This window comes from Olea europaea, chromosome 12, assembly GCF_002742605.1.
Source record: "Olea europaea var. sylvestris chromosome 12, O_europaea_v1, whole genome shotgun sequence".
NCBI lineage: Eukaryota > Viridiplantae > Streptophyta > Magnoliopsida > Lamiales > Oleaceae > Olea > Olea europaea.
Genome location: NC_036248.1, coordinates 3,224,507 through 3,248,996, shown reverse-complemented (window position 1 = coordinate 3,248,996; position 24,490 = coordinate 3,224,507). Strand labels below are relative to the sequence as shown.

Here is a 24,490-nt window from a genome sequence, read left to right as displayed (position 1 = left end):
TGGATCGATTTATTTATTAATTTTGGATAATTATTTAGAGTTGGAAATTACTTGAAAATCTTCTATTTTTAAACACATATACAAGGAATTATTTCTAAATAATGTATAAATAAGTTTGTAAATTATATGTCATTCTCTTATTTTTACTATTGTGTCTATTTAAATTATTTTTTCATCTTGAAAATTAATTTTTTAATTCAACGGATTGGGTTGGATTTTAATTCATAACCCGAGATCCTACCCAACCCAACCTCAAATTCAATTTTCCAACCCAATCCAATTGAAGTTGGTTTGATTTGGGTTGGTCGGATTGAGTGATTTGGGTTGGATTATGCTCAGCCCTACTGTCAATACAATATTCCCAGTTCTTTTAACAACTCTTGGGCCCAATTAAGGCCCATAAAAGGAACAAACCCTACCCTACTCTTAAACCTATTTATGGGCACACCTTTCCTTCCTTCGTATACCGTCATTCAGCATTGAGAGAACTCGAATATTTCTGCTTTCGTCTCCGATGCGTCCAAGGTAGTAGTGTATGTGATCTTAAATTGATTTCTGTTTAATTTTGATTAAAGAAGGAAAAGGCAATCATGCAGCGTCGCTGATGCGCTCTGAATAGCGGAATCGGCCCTTTTAGTTGCCGAAATTTGTCTCACCGGCGCGAGTTTTATATGCTTGCATGTGCCGTCTGCCATTTTATACGGCTCGTGCACTGATATGCTCGTATATCTAACCAATTTCAATTATTTTTTTAGAAAATTAATGTAAAATCTCTCTCTGATTTGAAAACGGTTGATTTGGATTTAAGTGGGTTTGATTGGATCGATTGTTCTTTAAGGGTCATGCTTGTGTTAATGATAGAGATTTCCACACTTTACCTCGACGAAGGAGGTGTAGAACATATTTACCTTGTCAGGAAAAAAGTTTGCCACAGAACTTCTCCCCTTCTAACCCCTTAGAAGTAGTGCAAAGTCAACTAAGCTCTGGTTTGGTTTTATCAACATTAATTTAAAATTTGAGGTGATTTTAATCATTACATTACATGGGCTCTATAATTTTTTAATTTGATATTTAATCAAATTTTTCAAAGTTTTACAAAAATTTTGATTCATATATTGATAATTTTGATATGAGGTACTTCAATGACTTGATTGTCAATTAAAAGAATAAAATTTGTTTGTCTTTATTCTACATGAAAATTATCAATTAAAAGAATAAAATTTGTTACAATTGTGGATAGAATTTGTTTCCATTGGGGAAAAAGAAAAAAGGAAACTTGGAAAAGCCAATTCCCACCAAAACTATGGGAATTGGTTTCCCATCAATTGATTGAAAACAAGTCACGGGAGGGGGAAAGAGAGAAAATGAATTCATGGAAATTTTGCCCAAACAAATTTCATGGAAAATTATCTATATCAAATAAGGACTTTGTGTTCTCAATTAGAATGTTTTTCAATTGGAAGCTATCATATAACTTATTTTGCTGGAAGGAATAGAGTGTGATTTTAGCAAAAGTCATCAGTACAATAACTGCAAAAGAGAGCATGCTGAGTGGTGGAAGCAATAACACATGATAAAAGTAGTTTGTAGGAAATGTAGACAATATTGACAGATCAAACAAAATTATCAAAAAGGTGGAGCAGACTTGATTGATTAAGAAAAGCTAGATCCATTCATATAGCTCCCGTTTAACCCTCATTTTGTAGAAATAAAATGAGTGAAATAATATTTTTTTTTAAAATAAGTGATTGAAGAAAAAAAAATTTTCGATTTACGTGTAATATTATTTTATGAAAGATTGTGTTGTTAAAAATAAAAAAAATAAAAATGAAATATAATGAAATGAAATTAATGGGGGCCAAACGGAGAAATAATTTCTCTCTCTTCAAGGGAGACGAAGAATTTGATTAAGACAGATTTGCTAGTTACTATGATGAATGTGTTATTGTTAACATTTCACAAATTTGCGCACAGATATTCTTTTGACATTAATGCAGAATGTGCGATGAAATTTAAGCTCACGATAAAATCAAACATGGGGGGTTGAATCAAAGCCTTTTAACGAGATTATTTTACACAAGCCAATAGGAAATTTTTAGAATTTGTTCAATAGAAATGTTTATATTATTTATGGTGGAATCGGAAAATTCTACATATTGATAATTGTAGCTATGCCTATGCTCGTGAAATGCAATGCAAGAAGGAAAAGTGCACGTGACATATATTGCTTAAAATTCAGGATTCATGAGTTTTAATTAAGAATAAAAAAAAAAAAAAAAAAAAAAAAAAAAAAACCTCAACTTTGAGAACCTCCACCGACCCGCCTTTAGAACATCGTGAAGGAGTTAAACTGCGAAATGTGTCCCATCATGTCAAAGAATAAGAACTTGCCTGTGCACTGATATCCAAAAAGTGTCCAATTTCATATCTCAGGAAGAACCCTCACACTGCGACTGAAGGTCATATTATCATACATAACCTCGTGTAAAGTTATTTTTAAAGAAATGATTTTTTATAGAAAATTAGGAAAAATTATTTTTACAGAGCTTTCATTTTAAGTAAATTGTATCCTCAAAAATGTTCGAATAACTTATTTTTTTAATTCTCTTATAAAATATAAATTTTGAGTATGAAACAATTATTTTTCATTTTTAATAAAATAGAAAATAATCAAAAAAATTCTACGATGCAAACTTATAACTTATGAGCGAACATTTATGTGGGTGTATTCAATTGAACTTTTTGAAAATTTTGATACACTTTTTTTAAGTGATGTCTTTTTTTGATGTCATAGATATTTTATAAATTTGTATGAAATTAGTGAAAGTTTTTCATAAACTTCTATGAATTTTCATTTTAAAATTTTTATTAACTAACAGTAAAATTCAGAAGACTTTCATTTAAAATATAATTCAAGTGGATCTAGTATAATGGTGTGAAATTCTCACATACGGGATGTTGGTTCCTACAATTCCCCTTTTTCCTACCCTTCTTCTTGTATAATTTAAAAGAAAATATTTAAAAGAATAAAAATTTAAGATCTTAATTAAATAAATAATAATCAAAATTATACATATATATGATAATTTAATATTCAATATTGCTAATATAATATGATTTTAAAAATAAATAAAAATTAATGTATTTTAATTTAATTATAAATTTTTCATTTAAAATTTTATAATTTAATAAAAAATAGATATTTTCACCCAAAAAATTAATAAAAAAGAAAAAAGTTATAAGAATCCAATTTAATTTTTTTTCAGAAGAAATAGAGACAAACAATATAAGAGAGAGAAAGATAAATAGAAATAAATATAATCAGTAGAATTTTTTTTTTACTCATACATCTAATATTGTAGAAGGAAAAAGAAAAGAAAGATTGATTTTTTATTTTTGGTGAAAGTCTTTCAAAATCTCATGATTAGTAAAATATAAATTTTAAAATTTTATATGAGTACTTTCTATTTAAAAGTTAATTTTTTAAAAGTCATTAAAATTTTAATACTCAAAATTTATAGGGATTTTTAATTTTTTTTTAATTGAATACACTGTAATTTTTATGAACTTTTTAAAAATCTATAAAAATATCAATTAAATATAATGTAACTTTTATAAATTTCTTAAAAATTTATAGAAATTTCAATTGAATAATCAATCTTCTGAAAAAATTTACATTTGATACCTTTAAATTTTTTAAATCTCTAAACCCCTTAAAAATTTAGCCAAATTGCAATTGCATTTCTATTCAGAGTCACATTCTTTTCCTTTCTTATCCATTTCCATCCATAGTCCAAAATTTTCAACTCAGCACCAGTCTCAAAAAAACCCAACGTACATACAGAGAGAGTGAAAGCGAGTGAGAGTGATGCTGTTTCCACTGCTTCAGCCATTAGCCTGCATTTATCCATGGCAGGGCTGCGATGTAGCTCAAAATTTTAAGAAAATATAAAGAGGAAACAAGGAAGAAGGATAAAGATGGTGTTTAAGGGGAGATTTTTCTCTTCCAAAAAATCCGACACTTCAAGCAGCGATGGATCCTCCAACTGTCCTAGATCTACAGTTTCAAACTCCAGTTCCCCAATTGGATCCGATAAAAAGAAACCTAAATCATCGTTCAAAGATAAATCCACTGTAGCCATCACTCGCACTTCCACACCCACCAGCAGCAGCAAAAACGAAAAAAAGGATTCAAAATACAAAGAAGCTCAAAATTTAAGTAGATCCAGTTCCGGAATATTGGGTTCTTCTTCTTCTTCCAAGTTGAATAAATCCGAGGAGGCGGCAGCAAGTCCTAAGTCGGCGTCGGTTTCTCCACTAGTGGCATCGTCTTTGGGTTTAAACAAGATAAAGACCCGATCGGGGCCGTTGCTACAGGAGAGTTTCTTAAGTTTTGGGAGTAGGGATAAGGGGGCTTCGTTGGGTTCTAGTAACTTGTCGAAGCCACTTGGTGGTAGCGGCGACATTGGTGGTGGTGTTGATGGCGGTTTGAGTTTGGGGTCTGGGAAGGAGGTGAAGTTATTGGTGGAAAATGCTGACAGTCGGAACCATTCGGATAACACATCGATGGAGAGCGGACCATCACGGGACCAGAGCCCGCACGTGGTCCAGGCCCAGGTTCGTTCTCGCCTTCAAAATGGGGAGTCATCTTCTGAAACTGCTGGTATATTTATTTGTGTTTACTGCAAAATACATCTAAGTTACATTATGTGATTGTTTGGGCATTGTCGTGGTTACATTTCCTGTTAGGTGTCAGTATTTTGTTGTGAACTTGAAGGAGTATGATATTAGTAATTACTATTGCCTGATAACTTGTACAATAGGGTAATTAATGTTGTATGTAGGAAATCGATAATGTCAGAATTTTGTTTGGTTGACACATTAAATTGCTGAACTGATAAACAGAACATGCGGGAGGAAGTTTTGAGAGAGTTTGAGTGGACCTTGATCCTTATATCAAGGCGTACCCCTCCTTTCCCTCTGGGCATTGAGAGAGTGGGTTTTACAGTTGATCATTCCACAGCTCTGTTTTTGAAAACAGAATAGGGCCTCAGTATATGCAGAAGAAGTGAATAAAGACGAGGAGGATGTTGAAAATATTTTAAACAGAAATGCATTGGTATCTTGCTTATTGCTATGTCAATGTGTCGAAGGACAAAGTAATATTGTTTAATTATTTTGATGGATGAAGTGAGCATTATTTACATTTTTTCAAGAGCCAAGGAATTTGAAAAGAAAATGAGAGATAAATTGTGAGACTAGCTAAGATGTGTAAGTTTTACATTGTCCAAACCCTTAAAAGCATAGCTGAAGTATTTAAGCTGATTGAAGAAATCTTCAGTAACTGAGAGAAAAAAAGACGTGGAAATATGTACATAATTCACTTAAAAAACAATGCATCACTTCTTTTTGCCTTAATTTATTAGTGAAATGATTGAATAATGCAGTTAGAATTAACTATTGAATGTTAAGCGTACTCACTAAAAGTAAAGAGGGATTTAAGAGTTATATATTCTCATAGATGTGAACATGTTGCAAAATATCCGTAAAATTTGATTTATATAAAACAATGGCTACCATATTGGATACTAATTAATGTAGCCATAGTAAAAGTTCTTACGAGTTTGAGTAGCTTAGTGGAAAGCAGTTTACTTAATGGGACAAGGTTTTGCATTGTGGGACCCTGCAAAAATAAAACTTGCTTCCATAGTCAGCCTGGAATCAATTAAGTAAAATTATTTCTCCAGGTGTTACTATGATTAGATATGAGGCATGTGCATTTATCTTTAAGCTTCATATGGAATTCTTTCATTTGTAGTAACATAATATGAAGCTAATATTAATTTATTTGAAATAATTAATAATAATCCCATTACAGAATATAATTTGCAGAATCCCATTACAATATAATCTTTCATATTAATAATTGATTTACAATTACACAACTGCTGGATTTACAAAATAATTTACACATTTAAAATTAATCAAATGTAAATCACACAACGAAGGGGCAGATGAGGAAACTATTTAGTAGATTATTGAAATTATAACTGCTGAAAATATAAAACTTATAAACAGTAATTACTGAATAGCATGAAAAATCAAAGGGCTAAGAACATGGATTTTCGGTGATTTAGGGCACAGAAATAACACTAATTAGTGGTGAAAGGTTAAAAAAAAAAAAGCTGGAGAAATGGACGGGGAATACAAGGTGAAAGGAAAAAAAAGAAAAGAAGAGAAGAGAAGTGGCTTGTGATTTGACAAGAAGTGAATGAACAAAAAATTGGAACAGGTGAAAGGTAGAGAGTGGGTCTCACCTATGAGTGAGGAAGTAAAAAATGACGACTGAGATGGTGAAAGAACAATTAAAAAATTGATTTTTTGAGGTAAAAAATTGCTACCAAACGGGGATTATATCATTTATGTTCCTGGTGGGCACACTCAGTCTGGTTGTGAGTATGTGTTGACTGTTGTAGCATGTGTGGGAATATTACAAAAATGATTCTTTGGTCTCATGTAAAACTTAGCTTTATGTAGAACTCTGGGGATTTACTAATGTCTAATTAAGTTCATGCTAGGGTTGCCTGTTAAAATCCTCTGTCATGGATGTAGTTTTTCTTATTTTCAACTGGCTAATATTATTTTGCAAGGTCGATTCAATGCATCATGTGGTCATTCTGGAGGGGTAAGGAGTTCAGATGCATGTACGCCTGAGATAAAGGTAAAAAGGTCAATTTTTCTGAAGACGACAAAGCGTAGTACCTCAGAAATATTTCTGATGCTATTTAATTATCTATTTGCAATTGTACTAAATATAAACAAGCTGAAATTTAACTTACTTCGTAGGCATCATATGATTGTGAGAACCCGAAGGAGTCTGAATCTCCCCGTTTTCAAGCTATACTCCGTGTTACAAGTGCTCCCAGGAAGAGGCTTCCTGGTGATATCAAAAGTTTCTCTCATGAATTGAATTCCAAAGGTGTACGACCATACCCATTTTGGAAGCCTCGACGCTTAAATAATCTGGAGGTAATTAGATTTATGTACCCTTATCCCTAAGTTGACAGATTTCACTATTTTTAAATTTGAGATATTCATTATTATGTTTCGATTGCCACAGGAGGTATTAACTATGATAAGGACAAAATTTGACAAGGCAAAGGAAGAAGTGGATTCTGATCTGCATATTTTTGCAGCAGACCTGGTTGGAATTCTGGAAAAGAATGTAGAAAGTCATCCAGAATGGCAGGAGACTTTAGAGGACTTGTTGGTTTTGGCTCGGAGCTGTGCCATGACATCTCCTGGAGAATTTTGGCTTCAGTGTGAAGGCATAGTTCAAGATTTGGATGATAAGCGTCAGGAACTTCCTATGGGAATGCTTAAGCAACTTCATACTCGAATGCTTTTCATTCTCACGAGGTGCACAAGATTGTTGCAGTTCCACAAGGAAAGTGCGTTCACTGAGGATGACCATGTTTTTCAGCTCCGGCAATCACTACAGCCTGCAGATAAACATGTTTCTCAGGTTGTGGAAAAGGATAAGAATATTCCTAGTGCTTCAAAAGCCACGAAGACACCGTCTGCAAGAAAATACTACAGTCAAGAACAACATGGATTAGAGTGGAAAAGAGACTATGCTGCAAAAGGAAATTTTCAACCCTCACCTGCTGGCACTGCAAACGAGGTAGATTCTACTGCTAGTGGGAATCAGATGGCTTCTTGGAAGCAATTTTCTTCTTCTTCTAGAAAAAGTCCCAAAGACGCTGCTTCATCGAAGGAACAGAATGACAAAATCATGGAAGCTTCGAAACTATTAAACAGCAGGAGAGGAAATCATGATGCCGTTCTGGCTACTGCTAATGCTAATGTTAATGTTACTGAGCTTCCTCCTGCTAAAGATTCTACTGGACAGTCTGCCATGCCCTCCAAGCACCAACATAAAGTTTCCTGGGGCTACTGGGGAGATCAGCCAGGCATTGCTGATGAAAGCTCAATAATTTGTCGCATTTGTGAGGAGCAGGTTCCCACTTTGCATGTGGAAGACCACTCTAGAATTTGTGCAATTGCTGATCGATGTGATCAAAAGGGTTTAAGTGTCAATGAACGCCTACTTAGAATTGCTGGAACTCTTGAGAAGCTGATGGATTCATTTTCACAGAAGGACTTCCAACATGCTGTTGGAAGCCCAGATGTCGTCAAAGTATCAAACTCAAGTGTGACAGAAGAATCGGATCTTCTTTCTCCAAAACTCAGTGATTGGTCTCGTAGAGGCTCAGAAGACACGCTGGATTGTTTTCCAGAAACAGACAATTTCTTATTCATGGACGAGCTCAAGGGTTTGCCTTCCATGCTATCTAAAACTCGCTTTGGTCCAAAATCGGACCAAGGAATGACAACATCATCGGCAGGAAGCATGACTCCTAGGTCACCATTGATGACACCAACAATGAGCCAGATAGACTTGCTTTTGTCTGGGAAAGGTTCTTTCTCTGAACATGGTGATCTTCCTCAGGTTCTGGCCTCACTGAATTCATTTTTCAATGAATTTCTTCTACATCACTGTCGTCGTCGTCGTCAGCATTTAAAAGCTGGAACCGGACATCGACCGGAGAGCGTCAAGGGTCAAACTGGTTGTTAAAAGCACACACACACACCAAAAAAAAAAAAAAAAAACCAATATTGGACAAGTATTGGATAATACTACAAATTGAAAGGCATGGTCCCAATTATGAAAAAGCATTAACATTAAGTATCAATATGAACTAACTCCCACGAAATGGTAACAATGAGAAATGAAAAAAATAATATCCAGCGCATGACATTTGAAAGTTCATGATTGGGATGAGAGGAGGAAATGTTATAAAAGGGGTGTGATGTATGAACAATGATTGAAGCAGTATGTGCAGGAAACTGCTGTGCGGGTGTGGGATTCATGATAGAAATCCATTGTTGAGTATTTCTTTGTTTTTTTCACTTTAAAAAATTGATCATGCAAAACTGGGAAAACTGCCAATGATTCACTGGGTTCTGCTTGCACTGGTTGGTTCTGAGGTTTAGCAGCCGTTTCTTATTAGACGGTTACCAACCTTGTTTTATCGGTTGAACTGTCCGGTACCTGCCAATTCTGATCACATTGGTTTTTATAACTTAGTTTCATGAATTATTGCTCCACATTGATGATTGAAATATAAAATTCATAAGTCTTGTACTTGTTAAATTAGAATGGTTTTGCTTGTACAACTGCTTTACACTTTGCCGTATCAATTTTTTGTTAAATTGTAGATTCTGTTTGACTATAACATGTGATATATACCTGTATCTAAGTGTATATTCATGTATTCGTTTAGTACTATAGTCAACTTTCTGTTGAAGTAGAAACAAATCGATGCTACAACAGAAAATTTGACCTTACTTTCCTCCAAGCCAGTTTGCTGAGTTATATTTATCTGTATGGTAAAGTAAAAGGACTGTCCAAGAGGAGAGAACGGTAGAACAAAATAAAATGAAGGATAACTTTACAAGCTTATTGATTGGTCAGTGCCGAAAAGATTCTCTTAGACGTCTTTATTTATTTCTTAGTTTTCTTTCTTGTCAGAATCTTTTCTTTGGAATATGAATATCTTCTTTGAGAAGGAGGGTCATGTCCTGTACTGTTCTTTGTATCACTGGTAAACCATGATAATACTAGACAAAATATTTGTGGTTTATTTGAAAGGAATGAAATTGCATCTGCCTATGGGTTGAAGTTGAGGTTGAGCATGCTTTACTTAAGTGAGATATATGGGCCTTATGCAGGTGGGGCAAGTATGTGGTCTATCAGTACCGAGAGTGGCCTCCACCACCAGAGACCTAAAAAGGAGAATATTTTGCTTCATGTGCAAAGCCCTAACAGACGTTATACATCTTCCAAAATTTCCATTTTATTTTTTGTTGACAGATGGATCTTATATATATCGCACAATGAAGTACGAAATGGGTGGATATCTATATGTTTCGAAATCTGCACATCTGGTTCTCTCTCAAGTTCCAATTAAATAATTTAATAAAAAAATTAGAGTTATAATTATATAGAGCCCTGTCAGACGTTTATTACATACCTAATAACTGACTACCGAGTAGAGCTCTGATTATTGACTCAGAAGGTGTTGAGTATTGATAAATTGAATTACCATCAGATTCGTTTTTTGAAAATTTATTATCCTATGTGGCTATGCAGATGAATGAACTCGCTGATATAGCTCGATGTGTAGCAAATGCACCTCTGGATGATGATCGCTCTTTGTCATACCTGCTTTCTTGTCTTGAAGACTTGAAGGTTGTCACAGACCGTAGAAAATTTGATGCCCTCACTGTGGAGACTTTTGGAGCACGTATAGAGAAGTTGATAAGGTGAGTTCCTGACATTTACATTGGAAGTCATTGTATACGAGTTTTTGTAGCATTTAACAATTGACCATTAATTTTTCACGTAAAGAAATATGGCTTGATTTTGATTCTGATCTAGGGAGAAATATTTGCAATTATGCGAATTAGTTGATGATGTAAAGGTTGATATATCAAGCACTGTAATTGACGAAGATGCTCCTTTAGATGATGATGTTGTACGTAGCTTGCGAACTAGTCCTTTACATTCTACTAAAGATCGGACCTCAATAGATGACTTTGAGATTATAAAACCAATCAGCCGTGGGGCATTTGGCCGGGTTTTCTTGGCAAAAAAGAGAACAACAGGGGATCTGTTTGCGATAAAGGTAGGTAAAGAACTTATTGTTTATGTTAAATTGTTAATTGATCCATCAGTTTCGGATTCGAGGCCGGCCGGCCTTACTTTGGTTGGAGATTTTTTTTGTTTTTTCCTTGGGCCTTTAAGAAACGTGGCTCTAGAGTAGGTCTTGATTGTACGTATGATAACTGCTGTTTGTTATAGTGAATTTCTGTTGCAATTTTCTATAGCAAGTTTTTTGTTACCCAAACATTCTTAATGTGTGTGTGTGTGTGTGTGTGTGTGTATATTGCTGAGGTATTTGTAGAATACCTAATGGCCATGGAGGGCATAGAAACCAATGTTTCTATACCTTACTTTGATATCTTTATTGGACCACATTCTTCCCTGTTTAGTCAAATATTTCATGAAAGTTGACGCTAATCAGTACAAAGAGAACAAACCTTGTTCCTGCCAGATTTTATGGCAGCATCATCAGTTACAATGTGCATATCATCAGCAAAATAAGTGAAAGGAAGAGAACTACAAGCTTTAACTTTTAGGATGGAGTATTTCGGAAAAATATTATATATACTGACAATAATGGTATGATCTTGTGTCTGTCTTTTCTCCAGTTATATTCCATGATTTCTTTGGTTTCAAAATTAGGAGATTGAACTTTTAAAGAATGATTAACAAGTGGTCCAGAAGTTTTACTTAGTGCTTATTTGGGAGTGTTTAAATTATAATTTGAGCAGTGAAGACCACAGAATGTGTGGACAAAAAGTGGATAATAAGTTGTGGGTCCATAGAATGTGTGTGACTGGTTTAAATTTGCCCAACATGCCCTAAGAGGTTGTATGTCTTTTATGTGATTAACTTGGGATGGGCAAAGCCCTACTTCCTTGAAGCGAGTTGGACTTAGCTTATTCATCCCTAGAACTGCCCTGCATATTAAGCCCCCAATCCTGTTTTAGCAGTAGGCATAGGGTGCAAGAGTATGGGGAATCCAAAATTTTGGTATTCTTTTGGCTTTTGCTTTAATATATCTCACTGATTTGTCTTTATGATATATCTAGAACTGAATCATTGCCTTTTATGGTTTAAGACATCACTAGGTTAGCAGAGCCGGGCAGCCTCACCTGGCCTGCCCCTGTAGTCACGATCTCTTATTATTTCATTCATGCATTCCATTACGTGGAACTGCCCCCCTCTCAACATTGAAAGAACGTTGAGTTGTCCCTTAGTCTTAACTGGGTTTTTTATCATGTAACAATTAGGAGTCTTTCATTTGATTATTCATATTGGCAGGATATGCCCCAAATTTATTGGGAGCGAAGCTTTGTTGTTTTATGATTGGGCTGGCTGTATTTGGCAATGCTGTGCATCTTACTTATTATTTTCTTTAAAAATCATTCACTTTCTATGTCTATGGCTTCTTAATACTAAGTTCTAGTTCTTCCACCATCATTTGTCTGTAATTATTTTATTCATATCTCAGTTCTATTTATTATTGCGGGAGCCAATCTTTATCACCCAGCTAAACCTGCTATACTAGATATTGGTTGTGACCTGAACATTTCATGTATATACCCCTTATATGTCCCATCCGCACTCCCATTATTTTACTTCTGAAATTCTATTCTCAACTCATTTGGTTGAAGTATGTGTTTTCCGACTTACCTTTATATTTTGCAGGTTCTTAAGAAGGCAGATATGATAAGGAAGAATGCTGTTGAGAGTATTTTGGCTGAACGTAATATATTGATCTCTGTTCGCAATCCTTTTGTGGTGAGCAGGTGTAACTGACAAAGCATTTTACTTATCTTTTGAAAAGGTCATCACTTTTTAACTTTAACGTCTCATTCGTCAGGTTCGTTTCTTCTATTCATTTACTTGTCGAGAAAATTTGTATCTTGTAATGGAGTACTTGAATGGCGGAGATCTGTATTCATTACTGAGAAATCTAGGCTGCTTAGATGAAGATGTTGCTCGAGTATATATAGCTGAAGTTGTAAGTTATTGGAGATTTGCTATCTTTTACCATCTCCCTTTCGGCTTGCATGACATTGAAATGTGTGTTTGAGGTTGTAATATGACCAGGTGCTTGCATTGGAATATTTGCACTCTCTGCGTGTGGTTCATCGTGATCTAAAGCCTGATAATTTGTTGATTGCACATGATGGTCATGTCAAGGTAATTTATTCTAGTTTTTGGTTAATGATCTGATTCTTTTTCCTTTCGATGTCAGTACTGAAGACGATTTGTTCATACTCATTAAAAAAAAACTGGATATTTGCCTTCTATAGATAGCTGTATTGCTTTCCATTTTTTGTTTGTGATTTTCGAACTAAAATATGTAGTTTGTATAAGGAGAAACCACCAAAAAAAGGGGATATATATATTAAAAAAAAACTGGATATTTGCCTTCTATAGATAGCTGTATTGCTTTCCATTTTTTGTTTGTGATTTTCGAACTAAAATATGTAGTTTGTATAAGGAGAAACCACCAAAAATAGGGGATATATATATATATATATATACACACACACACACCTTTAAAATATAAAGAGGTAGAAGTTATTAGTATACTTTCGTTATCGGTATGCTTTTGTTAGAACTTCAGGTAAATATTCCCAGTTGGCTTCATTGGATTATCCAACTATAGAGGAAATGAGTTGAACGACCCTGCTAGGACTAATTATGTCACCCTGCTAAGATTCATTATATGTACCGATCTGCTTTTGTAATTAGCTTCTGCAACTTGCAATAGTAACTGAACTTATTTATTTTTTATAACTAAAGGCTTGTTTTTTAATGTAAAAATTTGATCATCTGTCTCAAATTTGTCATATAGCTAAATTAGCACCTAGTCATTTAGTTGCAATTTGGGTATCTCCATTAAGCGTTTTCTTTTACGGCCTTTTGTGACATTGAATGCACCAGAATAATATATATTATTTGCTATTTCTCGGTCCCATAACCCGTGTTTCTGACTGCTAATAGTACTGTTTCAACATGCTACTAGCATCATTACTTTGATGTGGTAGGGTAATGGTACGTAGATTTTGCATGTGGATTGTTTCCATTTCAATTTGATGTTACTTTATTTAGATAAATTTATCAATATATTGTTCATATGCACTTAGTTGTTGCTATGTACAGATTGTCTTAAAGTAATTTATTATTCATTTGATATTATTTTTAAAAATCAAGTGATTGATCGATGCCTTTGATAGTTTATTCTTTACAAGCATTTGAAGCTCATGGAAGCTGATACCTCATTGTCTGTATGTTTTGTCCTCCAAATATCTCTAAGTGGATAAAATCAAACTATCTGTGGATTCTGATTAGCAAAACTAACACGTGCCATCTTACTGAGCAGTTGACGGACTTTGGGCTATCTAAAGTTGGTCTCATCAACAGTACTGATGATTTATCGGGTCCTGCTGTTTGCGGAACATCCCTAATGGAAGATGATGAACCTCAATTGTCTGTATCTGACCATCAGCAAGAAAGGCGCAAGAAACGCTCTGCTGTGGGTACACCAGACTATTTGGCACCTGAGATTCTTCTAGGAACTGGGCATGGTTTGTATATGAGCATTGGATTTCTTCTGTAGTCTTATGTAGGGCAGTTTAACAGATCTTAACACTCGTGTCCACATACTTAGAACAATTGTAATATGTCGTTTTAAAGTATAACTTTCTCTCTCCTACAAGAAGCTAATCATCACCATCATGATATCATCAAAATTTTCTTTTAGTTGAATTCCTCTCTCTCTCTCTCTCTGTACAACAAGTCTCTCTAGATCCATATTTTTAGCTCTTTGGAGTCTTTCATATCACATTCTTTTCGCAACCAACTGCCATTCAGAATTGCAGACAAGGGGAAGGTAAAGATAATGTTGATAATGGTTCATCAATCAGAATCGATAAAAAAATAAAATCTGAGAAGGTATTAAGAATGTTTACTGTCGGTGATTGGTAGTAGATAGTGTCATCAATAAATTTGCAGAATGCGGCAACTGTGGATATCAACTCGATAGTAGAATCATGACTGATATTAGCAGTCATTTATGGGACCTAGATAAGAATTCGCTAATAGAGTTTTTCCTCCTATGTTTTGTCAATAATCTCTTTTTTTAAGTTTATTTTTACTGCTGATAGCTACCTTAGCTCATTATTTTTATAAGTTTTGGAAAATAAAGCTTGCATTGAGGTATGACAACAATCTGTCAAGGAACAGAATTGTTTTATTTAAATTGCAGCATAAGGGTGCATGATTTCTGTAATTATGTTGATTATCATTTTACTCGTGATGGTGCTTTAAGAACATGACTGCATAATGACATGAAAAATATCTTGTGAAGATTTATGTGCTTTTGCTGGATGTAGTGTGCTGTTTTACTGGATCGTAGCACTTTACGAATGCAACGTTATAATGGAGTATTCTGCATTTTCCTCAGGCTTTACTGCCGATTGGTGGTCTGTTGGTGTCATACTATTTGAGTTGATTGTTGGAATTCCTCCTTTTAACGCTGAGCATCCTCAGGTTAGTACATATCTGTAACATTTTGTTTCATTGTGCAGTTTTATACATGTTTGTGTATACTACCCTCTGTCCGTCTATCCGGTGAAGAAGTAGATGGGTTTGGTCATGCATCTACTTCTACACTATGATCTTCGATGTTATTGAGGTTCTTGGAACTTTGTGAGGAAGGATTCTGATGGGGACCCAACCATCTCTCCCAAAAGCCCAGGCTTGAGAGTGATTGAATCTCACAACTATTAGACCCTAACAATACCCCACAACCCCAAATCTGACGTCCATTGTGGCCCACTCCACGACGACCTTCGCTTTACCTGACCGGCCCTTCTTTGGCTGCTGGTATTCGCCACTTCGTTTGGGTCACCCCTTCCGGGGTTCGAACTTGTGATGTGGGTCTGCTCTGATACCAATTGATGGGGACCCGACCATCTCTTTCAAAAGTCCATGCTTGAGGGTGATTGAATCCCACAACTATTAGACCCTAATAGATTCATATAAATGCTGTGATAAATCAGTGTTACCAAATTGTGAATAAGGTACCACGGGATTTTTGTTATGTGAATGGAGCATTCAAAATTTCACAGATACTATGCACTCTAAAAGAACAAAGCTGTCACTAATAAGTAATAACCCCTTGTAATAGAGATTTATATTCTTTATGTAGTTGTGCCAAATGGTGAAATTCTTTCTGTTTTTATGTTAATCATCATTTAAGCGTATGTGAATGTTTCCATTAGGGGTTCGCATGGTCCATTCTTACTGGTTCTTATTAATATGAGACCCAACCGGATATTATTCGGCTTTCTTTCGTAGAGAATTGATCAATTCTCTATTAAAGGGAAAAGCTGAACAGGTACTTTGTTTTTCGGGACTTGGGCTTAAAAATTGGACTATATTAAGTATTTGAGGTGCATTATAATAAGACTAACTATCGACGTATAATTTATATTATTTAATTAAAAAGATAATGATACATGTTCATCCAGACCCATTGAATTTGCCGACCTCTAGCTTCCATCAAGTGCCTCCTATGGTTGCATTCTTATTATTCTAATATTGCTTGCAGAAAATATTTGATAATATTCTCAACCGCAAGATACCTTGGCCACAGGTCCCTGAAGAAATGAGCCCTGAAGCACATGACTTGATTGATCAGTAAGAGAAGCCTTGCTATTTCATTTTTACTTGATTTAAGGAGATTATATTGTATAAAGGCCCCAATATCATTTTGCTCTTGGTCTATATTTTCGTTGACAAAATCTTTCTTACTATAGATTGGCTTTCTGCAATATTTTTTATATGAATTGGGTGGTAAATGTTAATGCTTTTGTCAGGGATCTAGAATATGTTACTTACCTAATGCATGTCTCCTGAGATGTGGATTCTATAATATGATATTGTGATGCCTCCTATAATCAGGGTAAAGGTTAGTTGCTGCAAAAGTAAAATGCCCAATTCCAAAGAAATATTTTAGAGTTTTCTGCAATTGCCCATGATTTCTTTCCTGTTATCCTTCTGATAAATGCTTCACAGTCAACTTTATGTCGCATATGAACTTCATCTCCAACATACATAGCTATGTTACTTTGTCTCGAATGCATAAAGCTGTTAGGTTCCCTTTGTTGCTGTCAACATTCAATCTGCTTCATTTTCTGAATTTGGGAAAGTGATCTGCTGCTCTTTCCTCTTTTTAGGTTACTGACAGAAGATCCTAATGAGAGACTTGGAGCAAGAGGAGCATCTGAAGTATAATTCTTTATGTTTTTTCTGGTTATCGGGTTTGTTCTTCGTTTCTTTGTTTGAACAATGACTAACCCGAGTGAGAAAATACTATACAGTTGAAGCAGCATCCATTTTTCAGAGATATTAATTGGTACACGCTTGCTAGACAAAAGGTTTGGCCCTTATTTCTTAATCTGCTTGAGCAGATATGTTCCTTTTGATGTTAGAAATATTTGGTTTCGGCATAACAAGAATTAAACAGATCTTTCTTTAAATTAGTCATGCCTAGGATTGCTTCTTTTCTATCCAGGCTGCTTTTGTCCCTGCCTCTGAGAGTGTACTGGATACCAGTTACTTCACCAGTCGTTTCTCCTGGAATCCTTCGGATGAACAGGTCTATGCAGCTAGTGAATTCGAAGATTCAAGTGACAATGGTAGCATGAGTGATATCAGCAGTTGCCTGAGCAATCGGCATGATGAACTGGTGCTGTATTTCTAATTTTGAAACCAAGTTGAGGTTTTATGTATCCGTTCTTCATTTATAGTTTTGATTGGGTTCACTCCATGATGAACAGGGAGATGAATGCGGTGGTCTTGCGGAATTCAACTCAGGCTCTGATATCAATTATTCCTTCAGCAATTTCTCGTTTAAGGTAATCTCATGCATATTGGTTGCTCAATTATTTACATTGTACGCTCAAATGTCCATAGTACTTGTTTTATGGATCGAACTGAATACCGTAATCAAGATCAATATTGAAACAAAACGTTAAAGAAGAAAGAAAAGAAATTCACATATTTATAGCGGTTCATCCTCACTGTGAAAGAAAATCACATATTTATAGTGGTTCATCCTCACTCTGAAAGTTACATTCCCTTGTCCCTGCCGATGTTCACTAAAATCGAGAAGAAATGTTTGCTATAGAGATCTCACACCTGCGAGTCTTTTTACTAAACACACCAAGAAAAAGAACCCCCCTCTCCCCCAGTCAATTATGCTTCAGAAATGAACAGTTCATGCGATATTCTATGTGCTGTTATGATCAGTTGTCATTTGCTATTGTTATGTACATCATTTGAATCCATTTGTTGTTGCAACAGAACCTGTCCCAGCTTGCTTCTATCAACTACGACTTGCTTACCAAAGGTTTGAAAGACGACCCACCGACAAATTCTAGTGCATAAATACGGGAACCCTTCTGTGTGTACACCCTGTAAATGTATGATCTTCATTCGTTGAACTTTTTACTAGGTAACGGACTATATTCTATGACTATATAAATCAACACACACAGCTAGTTGTTGATTGCAGACACAGAAGCAGCTTAAAGACTGTTATCTTGGGGGATGTAGTACTGTACGTGTCTTATTTATACACACTTTGTCGCAGTTCTTCAATTGTAACGGTTAAAAGAGTTGTTATATTTGGTTTGAGGCCGTCAATGTGTGTTGTAATATGCACAGCTCTGTAATTTTGTTTCTTCTTCATAGCAATGAGAACAAATGCCTTTGATTACTTTCTGTACCAGTTGATGGTATTGTGTGACACTCCTTTCAAATCAAACTATATTTGTGAATCGATTTTCGTGTGTCCAAGTTAGACGAAGTTATCTGGTTGAAAAATAAAATGTAGTTACCTAATTGAACAAATTGAAGTACTGATTATATTATAGTTAACACTGACGAATTTTATCCCTATAAAGCAGATGGCGTAAAGCAGGCTCAACCATAAAAGTTTAAAAAGCGCTTCTCATCTAAACTCTGGGCAAGACCATCAGAACGAACTTTAGAGAGATGACTCTTTCAACCTAAAATGCTGTGACATAATAGGAAATGCGCGAATGGAACGTCACACGGCTTCTCAACGCCCCAAAAGCATCTGCCAGAGAGTCGACTACGTGGAACGGAGTGCCAAAATTGTCTGAAAATAAATTTGTTCATACGCAGCCAGGAACACAATTATTTTGAGCAATAATTATAAGTTCTCAGATGATTCTGATTTCATAGTGTCTTACTGGCAGTAGGATCAGCTCAGTTCTAAAATTAGTTACAAAAGGTTGACAACCTATTTGTATATGCTCCGCTCCTGAAGGAAGGCATATTTTGATGTTGAAACTGACTTCGTTCATCGCCTTTTGTCTGCTCGTTGGAGCTCGTCCATCAAGAGATGTGCCACAGATTTGTACCCCAACTCCTTAGCTACAATTTTATTTCAATTAAGAGAGAGAAACATTATCTAAACGATGAAATGAGAGTACACATTATCAGAATGTATAAAGAAATCATGTAAAAACAAACCTCTATATATGGCTATCCCGGTAGGAGCCATCTTTCGCTTCTTTAAACAGATTGAGCTATCCACGAAAAACATACAACATAAGATTTTTGAATGACTATAGGATCCATGATGTTCTGTATATCATAGGAAAATACCTGTTACATATCCAATAAGGATTAATTCCTTTATCTTCCATGCAGTGAGGACATATCCATTGTTTTTTCGCCTTCACTTCTTCCATTTCTATCAGATAAAGGTATGACAAAATTCAGTTTCCTCAACAATTTTCTACTTCACCTTACCAAACAGGGCACTAACTCATCCTCTCTAGGCTTACCTTCTCCATATCTAACCTTGAGACAAGCTCGACAAAGAACACCGTTGCTAGAATGGCAAATGGAGCAATCTGTTTTTCCTGTATGGGAATTGTTTGGATATAAAAAGCCCAATATAGGGATAAAAATGAGTAGTTGATCTTAGAAAAGAACCTATGCAAGGTTGATCCATGTCTTGATTGCCACATCGTTCGCAATCTTCCTCACCGCATAGTTTCTTTTGCCTGACATTCGTGAAGAACCAAAATTGCTAACAGTACACAAGTAACTAAAGAGTTGTGTAAATGAGAAAGCATCTAAAGTGTATTTGTGAAATAACAAATCTTTGAACAGCGATATGACTGTTTACACTGTACCTATAGATTCAATAAGAAAACTAGGCCTTATTTTCAATAGATTTGAGGTCGGCTACATGAATAATTTTTTGTTCTTCCACTAGGTTCATCCGTGGATAACACCAGAAACAGAAAAACCTTTAGATTAGTTTCTTTTGAGAAAAACCAAATTCAATTCTTAAAGGTACATCAGTGACTAAAGAGGGGTTAAATGCCACAATACCAGAAGAAAATATTGAATTAGCCGCCGGTGATCGTAAAATCGAAAGAAAAATATGAAAAGACAATGCTTAATCCCACACTACCTTTACCACCCTAAGAGCCACAAAGCATATTAAGAACTTCAAAAAATTGGTAAAAATAGAACAAGCACAGAACCTGCAGAAATGGCAGCAAATTCCATAAATAGGATCATACAAACTCCCCCTGCCCTTGCTTGTGCAACGACGAGTCAAAGCATCTGGTGAAAGCTTCGGCCTCAAACTTCTTCTGATACTCAATAAAGGTGCATTTGCAGGTCGATTCTTGTCATCTTCACTGTCAAGACCTTGAAAATTCACCAAATCTCCTATAAACAAACCGGAAGAACAAATTAAATCTATTTTCGATTGTCATGAGAAAAACATTAATAGCAATCTATCTCTGTCTCTCCTTCTGAATATGCACAAACCGAACCATTTGAAGATGGCGATTTTCCTATCAAGCGAGCGGAACGGCGCAATGGAGTGGAGCTATAGTCAAGTTTTTGGCATTTCCTCACATTGGTCCTATCAGATTTTGGTGATGAAGTGATGGATCTGAGTTCTGAGATTGTTTTCTGAAGTCCTAGTGAGGCCAGTCGTGCCTGTTCTTCATAACAAAAACTCGTAATCACTACCATTGCAGATTAAATTTAATTAAACAAAAACGTTAAATTTTTGACAGAAATATAAGGTTGAAAAATAGAGTGAAAACCTGATTTTCAAGAAGACGGGCATTTCTGATTTCTTCATAGTCAGATTTTGCCCTGAGTTTTCCCATTCTTGTTTGTGGTTTTTCAATTGTGAAGCGCCATTATTTTGATGATGAGATCCCCCTGCCTTCAAAAAATTGTGGGCGACAAAGTTTTTTTTTTTTAAAAGACGATATAATTGTATTTTCTTGGTTTTGTGGGTGAAAGGGGGCTAAAAAGTTAAAACAACTGCTTGTGAGTTAGTGTGTGTAACAGACGAGTGAGTATTAGCAACGAATCGATTGGTTTTGTTTGTTTTCTTTCTCACATTCCTATTCGTCTGTCAGAGAAAGGACAGTGACAGCATTTTGAGTTTTAGCTTTTAGGCGAATATGATCTAACGGATAGTTTTTTGAAAAGATGCAGTCTTTTGAATTAAAAAAATAAATAAAATTTCGATATGTAGTTTTGTTTATTTCCTCAAAAATTCATTTTCAGTGAAATAATTCTTCAGCCAAAAACAAATAGGAATTTTATATTTGACTCTTTGTTTATAAATCGTATTGTCATCACCTATTATTTGAAAGAAATTTATGAAATTGTTTCGCACGGGTTAAGTCGCTAACAATTAAAAAGGGTCAGACGATTGTGTAAGGGACGAAATCTCTTAAGACAAAGTCCCAAAAAGGGGTGTTCTTTTATTGACGATGGACTTTACAATTGGGAATGAAAAATAACGTGCCTCCAAGGGGCGCAAGCACACGAGTTACAGAAAAATGTTTAAGTCTAAAAGCTAAGGAAATGAAAATTACATATTTCTCTGTTCGAGAGTTTTGGATTCGGTCCTTTGCTTCTGCGTCCTTTCTCCCTTTTATACCTCCTAGACGACCTCTTTGTGATTAACTACCCTGAAAACTGCTTGATCGTCCTATAACTTCCCACTTTCTTTGTAGTGGCCATTTTGTCATGAAACTGCCTCTTAACTGCTGCCATTATCTTTCATCGTTCAACCGCTTTCGATTGAATTCCTTGAGTCATGGAACGTGATAATGCTACTTTAACAACTGCCTTGATAACCACGATGCGTTATATTTGTTGATACCTTGGGCGACTTGAAGGTTTGGGCGAGAGTGGAATAACAGCTCTGGGCGACCGTATGACACCCCATTCGTTCAGATTCTGGGCGACTCGCAAACTTGGGCGATGGCGTCACCGCATTCTTGGGCCCCTTATTTGGGCCTTCACCCTAATTCGTTTGATTGGACTTCGTTCTTTGGGCTATCCGATTTGAGGATCCTTCAATTGGGCTTTATTCCTTGGGCTGTTCGATTTGGGCTGAATTTTTATGTGTCAACAATTACCCCCCAATATGGCAGAATTAATAATAATCATTGAATTTTGCCATATTCACTTCATGTTTCCAGCGACGTTCGAAGTTCCCAAGAATTTCAATCATTGTTTCCTTCTATAACTTGAAGAAGTGCGTCGTTTTACAAACCCTTATAAACCCCAAACACGCCATTTTACTGCTACCAAACCACGCCTCATATTTTCTGCATCTCTTTCACAATTCACTGTTCATCTTTTGCTTCCTTGTTACGTAACCCTGAAGAGCTTCGTTCATTCTCCAATGGCTGCTTCACAATCTCAAGCTAGCGATTCCTTTAGTTTTGATGACTTTCAGAAACTTCTGAGTCGCCCATACATAACCCCAAATTTTCTCGTGCCCGCCGACGTTGGACGTAATGAGTTTTACTTGGGTCCTTTCTTCAACAATGCGGAGGCAGTTGAACAGGCGGCGGTGGGTCAGCTGTTTCCTTGCACTCATGGCCCTCCTTTTCTAAACTCTCTGCCGCTGGGGCCACTTCGCGAAAGAGGTATTCGCACTTGGCCTAAATCTGATGTAGCTTTTCGTAGGTGGCATGCTCGCCTTGTGGGTCATGGTCCTACTAAGGCACTTTTTGATGACGCTAGGATTTCTGATTTGTTAGAAGTCTCTATTTGCCCCCCTACTTTTGACTCAGCGCTCTTTCCGATTGCTTTGAGTTTTTGGTCCTTTGAGTACAACACCTTTATTTTTCCTCTTGGCCCCATGTCTATTACGTTAAGGGATGTTGGGGCCCTGGTGAATTTACCACCTTTGGGCAATACCATTTTCCCAGGTATCTTAGTTTCTGGTGGCGCCCCACAGTTCGGCAAAAACTACACCGATTCTTATTCAAGCCTGTAGACCCTCCATAATCATTCGAGCGCTGAGCCTACCCATGCTGAGCGGGTGGCCTTTCTTTTAGTTTGGCTTTGTAAATATGTTTTGTGTGTGCCAAGTATAAAGCCTTCTCTGAGTTATTTACCTATAGCGCACGAATTGGCGCGTGGCAGGCCTTTGAATTTATGTTCTTTGTTTTGGGCTGCCCTTTATAGAGGTATGTCTTTTCTTCAGGCTCAATTGAAGAATGGTGCATCTCCCACTGGCAGTGGACCTCTTTGGTTTACTCAACTGTGGTTGAGATCCTATTTTCCATCGCTTGGTGCTCCATCCATTTCTCATCCTTCAGCTAGCTGTTACGGGCTAGCTATGGAGCCCTTAACTCCTGTAAATATGTCCAGACGGGACATTTTTTCATTCTTTTATTCTTTAGATTCAATTTCTTCCTTCTTTCCTTTTCCTCCTTTTTTGACTCCAAACTATGTACATCCCCCTTCCACTATAGATAGCGCGAGCACCTCGCTGCTCATTTGGATCCAGTTTTTCACTGGGAGGGAGCTTTTCCATGATATCTTAACTGGGACCAATGCCAAAGCGGGGGTAGAAATTTATGCTCCCCAATTTTTTGCTCGTCAGCTTGGTTTTGGCCAAACTTGGCCTGTTCCTCTTTGCTATTCGAAGAGCTTAATTGACCGTTTTCATACCATTAATAAGGCGGAAGCAGAGGCTATTAACGTTCGCAACCTCCATTTATCAAGCCATTTTTCATTAGCCCCTTTTAATTCTTGTCATGCTACTCACCCTCTTTTTGAACAATTTCGGCCATCAGTGAAGCGCAGATTATTTGCGACTAAGGCCAATCGTGCCTTTCATTCATTAGACCAACCGAGTATTTCTTCTCCTCCTCCTGTTTTGGTCACTCCTTTGTCTATTCGAAGCCCCTCTCCTTCTCGTCGTACCAAACAACCTGCTCGTCCATCTTCTTCTCTCCCCGCCAGGCCTACTACGGCCAAGAGTGCTTCAAGCCGCAAACGGCCAGCCTGAGTATCTCCCATTCTGGAGGATGATGTTGATGATGATGATGATGATGATGCCCCTTTTATCGTCAGGAGGAAGGTAATTAAATCGGTCTATTTACAAGTATGCTTTTCCACATTTGATACTATTCTATGTACTGATGATCTTTTGGACTTTTCAGAAAGGTTCAGTCTCCCCTTCAAAGGCTTTGGCATCGACAACTCCTGCTCCACTATCCTCTGCTGAGGTTACTTCATCCAAACCGGTTGGTGATGGGACCATGTTTAAAGATACATCTTCAGTCCCAGAGTCTTCATCACAAACCGTGGATGAGCCACCTTCTTCCCAGGGTGTCGCCCCCCCAATCATCCAAGCAGAAGGTAATTCAGTTTTTGATGTCTTACCTTTGCTCG

General features: G+C 36.3%; 2 protein-coding genes across 6 annotated transcripts; one reads left to right on the top strand and one right to left on the bottom strand.

Moving 5' to 3' along the window:
- Positions 1 to 3,746: 3,746 nt before the first annotated feature.
- LOC111405228 (probable serine/threonine protein kinase IREH1) lies at positions 3,747 to 18,500 on the top strand. 4 transcript variants are annotated; one of them, XM_023034026.1, is made up of 19 exons: positions 3,748 to 4,663; positions 6,651 to 6,721; positions 6,847 to 7,029; positions 7,121 to 8,512; positions 9,796 to 10,011; positions 10,217 to 10,389; positions 10,505 to 10,751; positions 12,401 to 12,493; positions 12,576 to 12,716; positions 12,806 to 12,898; positions 14,088 to 14,292; positions 15,171 to 15,256; positions 16,320 to 16,408; positions 16,948 to 16,999; positions 17,092 to 17,148; positions 17,286 to 17,459; positions 17,551 to 17,628; positions 18,077 to 18,195; positions 18,288 to 18,500. In XM_023034026.1, exons 1-18 carry the CDS (start codon positions 3,979 to 3,981, stop codon positions 18,158 to 18,160), a joined length of 4,119 nt encoding a protein of 1,372 aa, XP_022889794.1. In that variant the 5' UTR covers positions 3,748 to 3,978; the 3' UTR covers positions 18,161 to 18,195; positions 18,288 to 18,500. The 4 variants fall into 4 exon arrangements, with proteins under 4 accessions (XP_022889795.1, XP_022889794.1, XP_022889793.1 ...); XM_023034027.1 differs by having other exon boundaries at positions 3,747 to 4,663; positions 16,365 to 16,408; positions 18,077 to 18,500; XM_023034025.1 differs by having other exon boundaries at positions 18,077 to 18,500.
- A 447-nt stretch (positions 18,501 to 18,947) lies between these two features.
- LOC111405230 (cell division cycle-associated protein 7-like) lies at positions 18,948 to 21,068 on the bottom strand. 2 transcript variants are annotated; one of them, XM_023034031.1, is made up of 8 exons: positions 20,878 to 21,068; positions 20,599 to 20,767; positions 20,302 to 20,491; positions 19,742 to 19,812; positions 19,591 to 19,659; positions 19,409 to 19,496; positions 19,274 to 19,329; positions 18,948 to 19,174 (listed from the first exon to the last, which is right to left on the bottom strand). In XM_023034031.1, exons 1-8 carry the CDS (start codon positions 20,941 to 20,943, stop codon positions 19,101 to 19,103), a joined length of 783 nt encoding a protein of 260 aa, XP_022889799.1. In that variant the 5' UTR covers positions 20,944 to 21,068; the 3' UTR covers positions 18,948 to 19,100. The 2 variants fall into 2 exon arrangements, with proteins under 2 accessions (XP_022889799.1, XP_022889797.1); XM_023034029.1 differs by having other exon boundaries at positions 19,591 to 19,668; positions 20,878 to 21,066.
- Between the last annotated feature and the right edge of the window lie 3,422 nt (positions 21,069 to 24,490).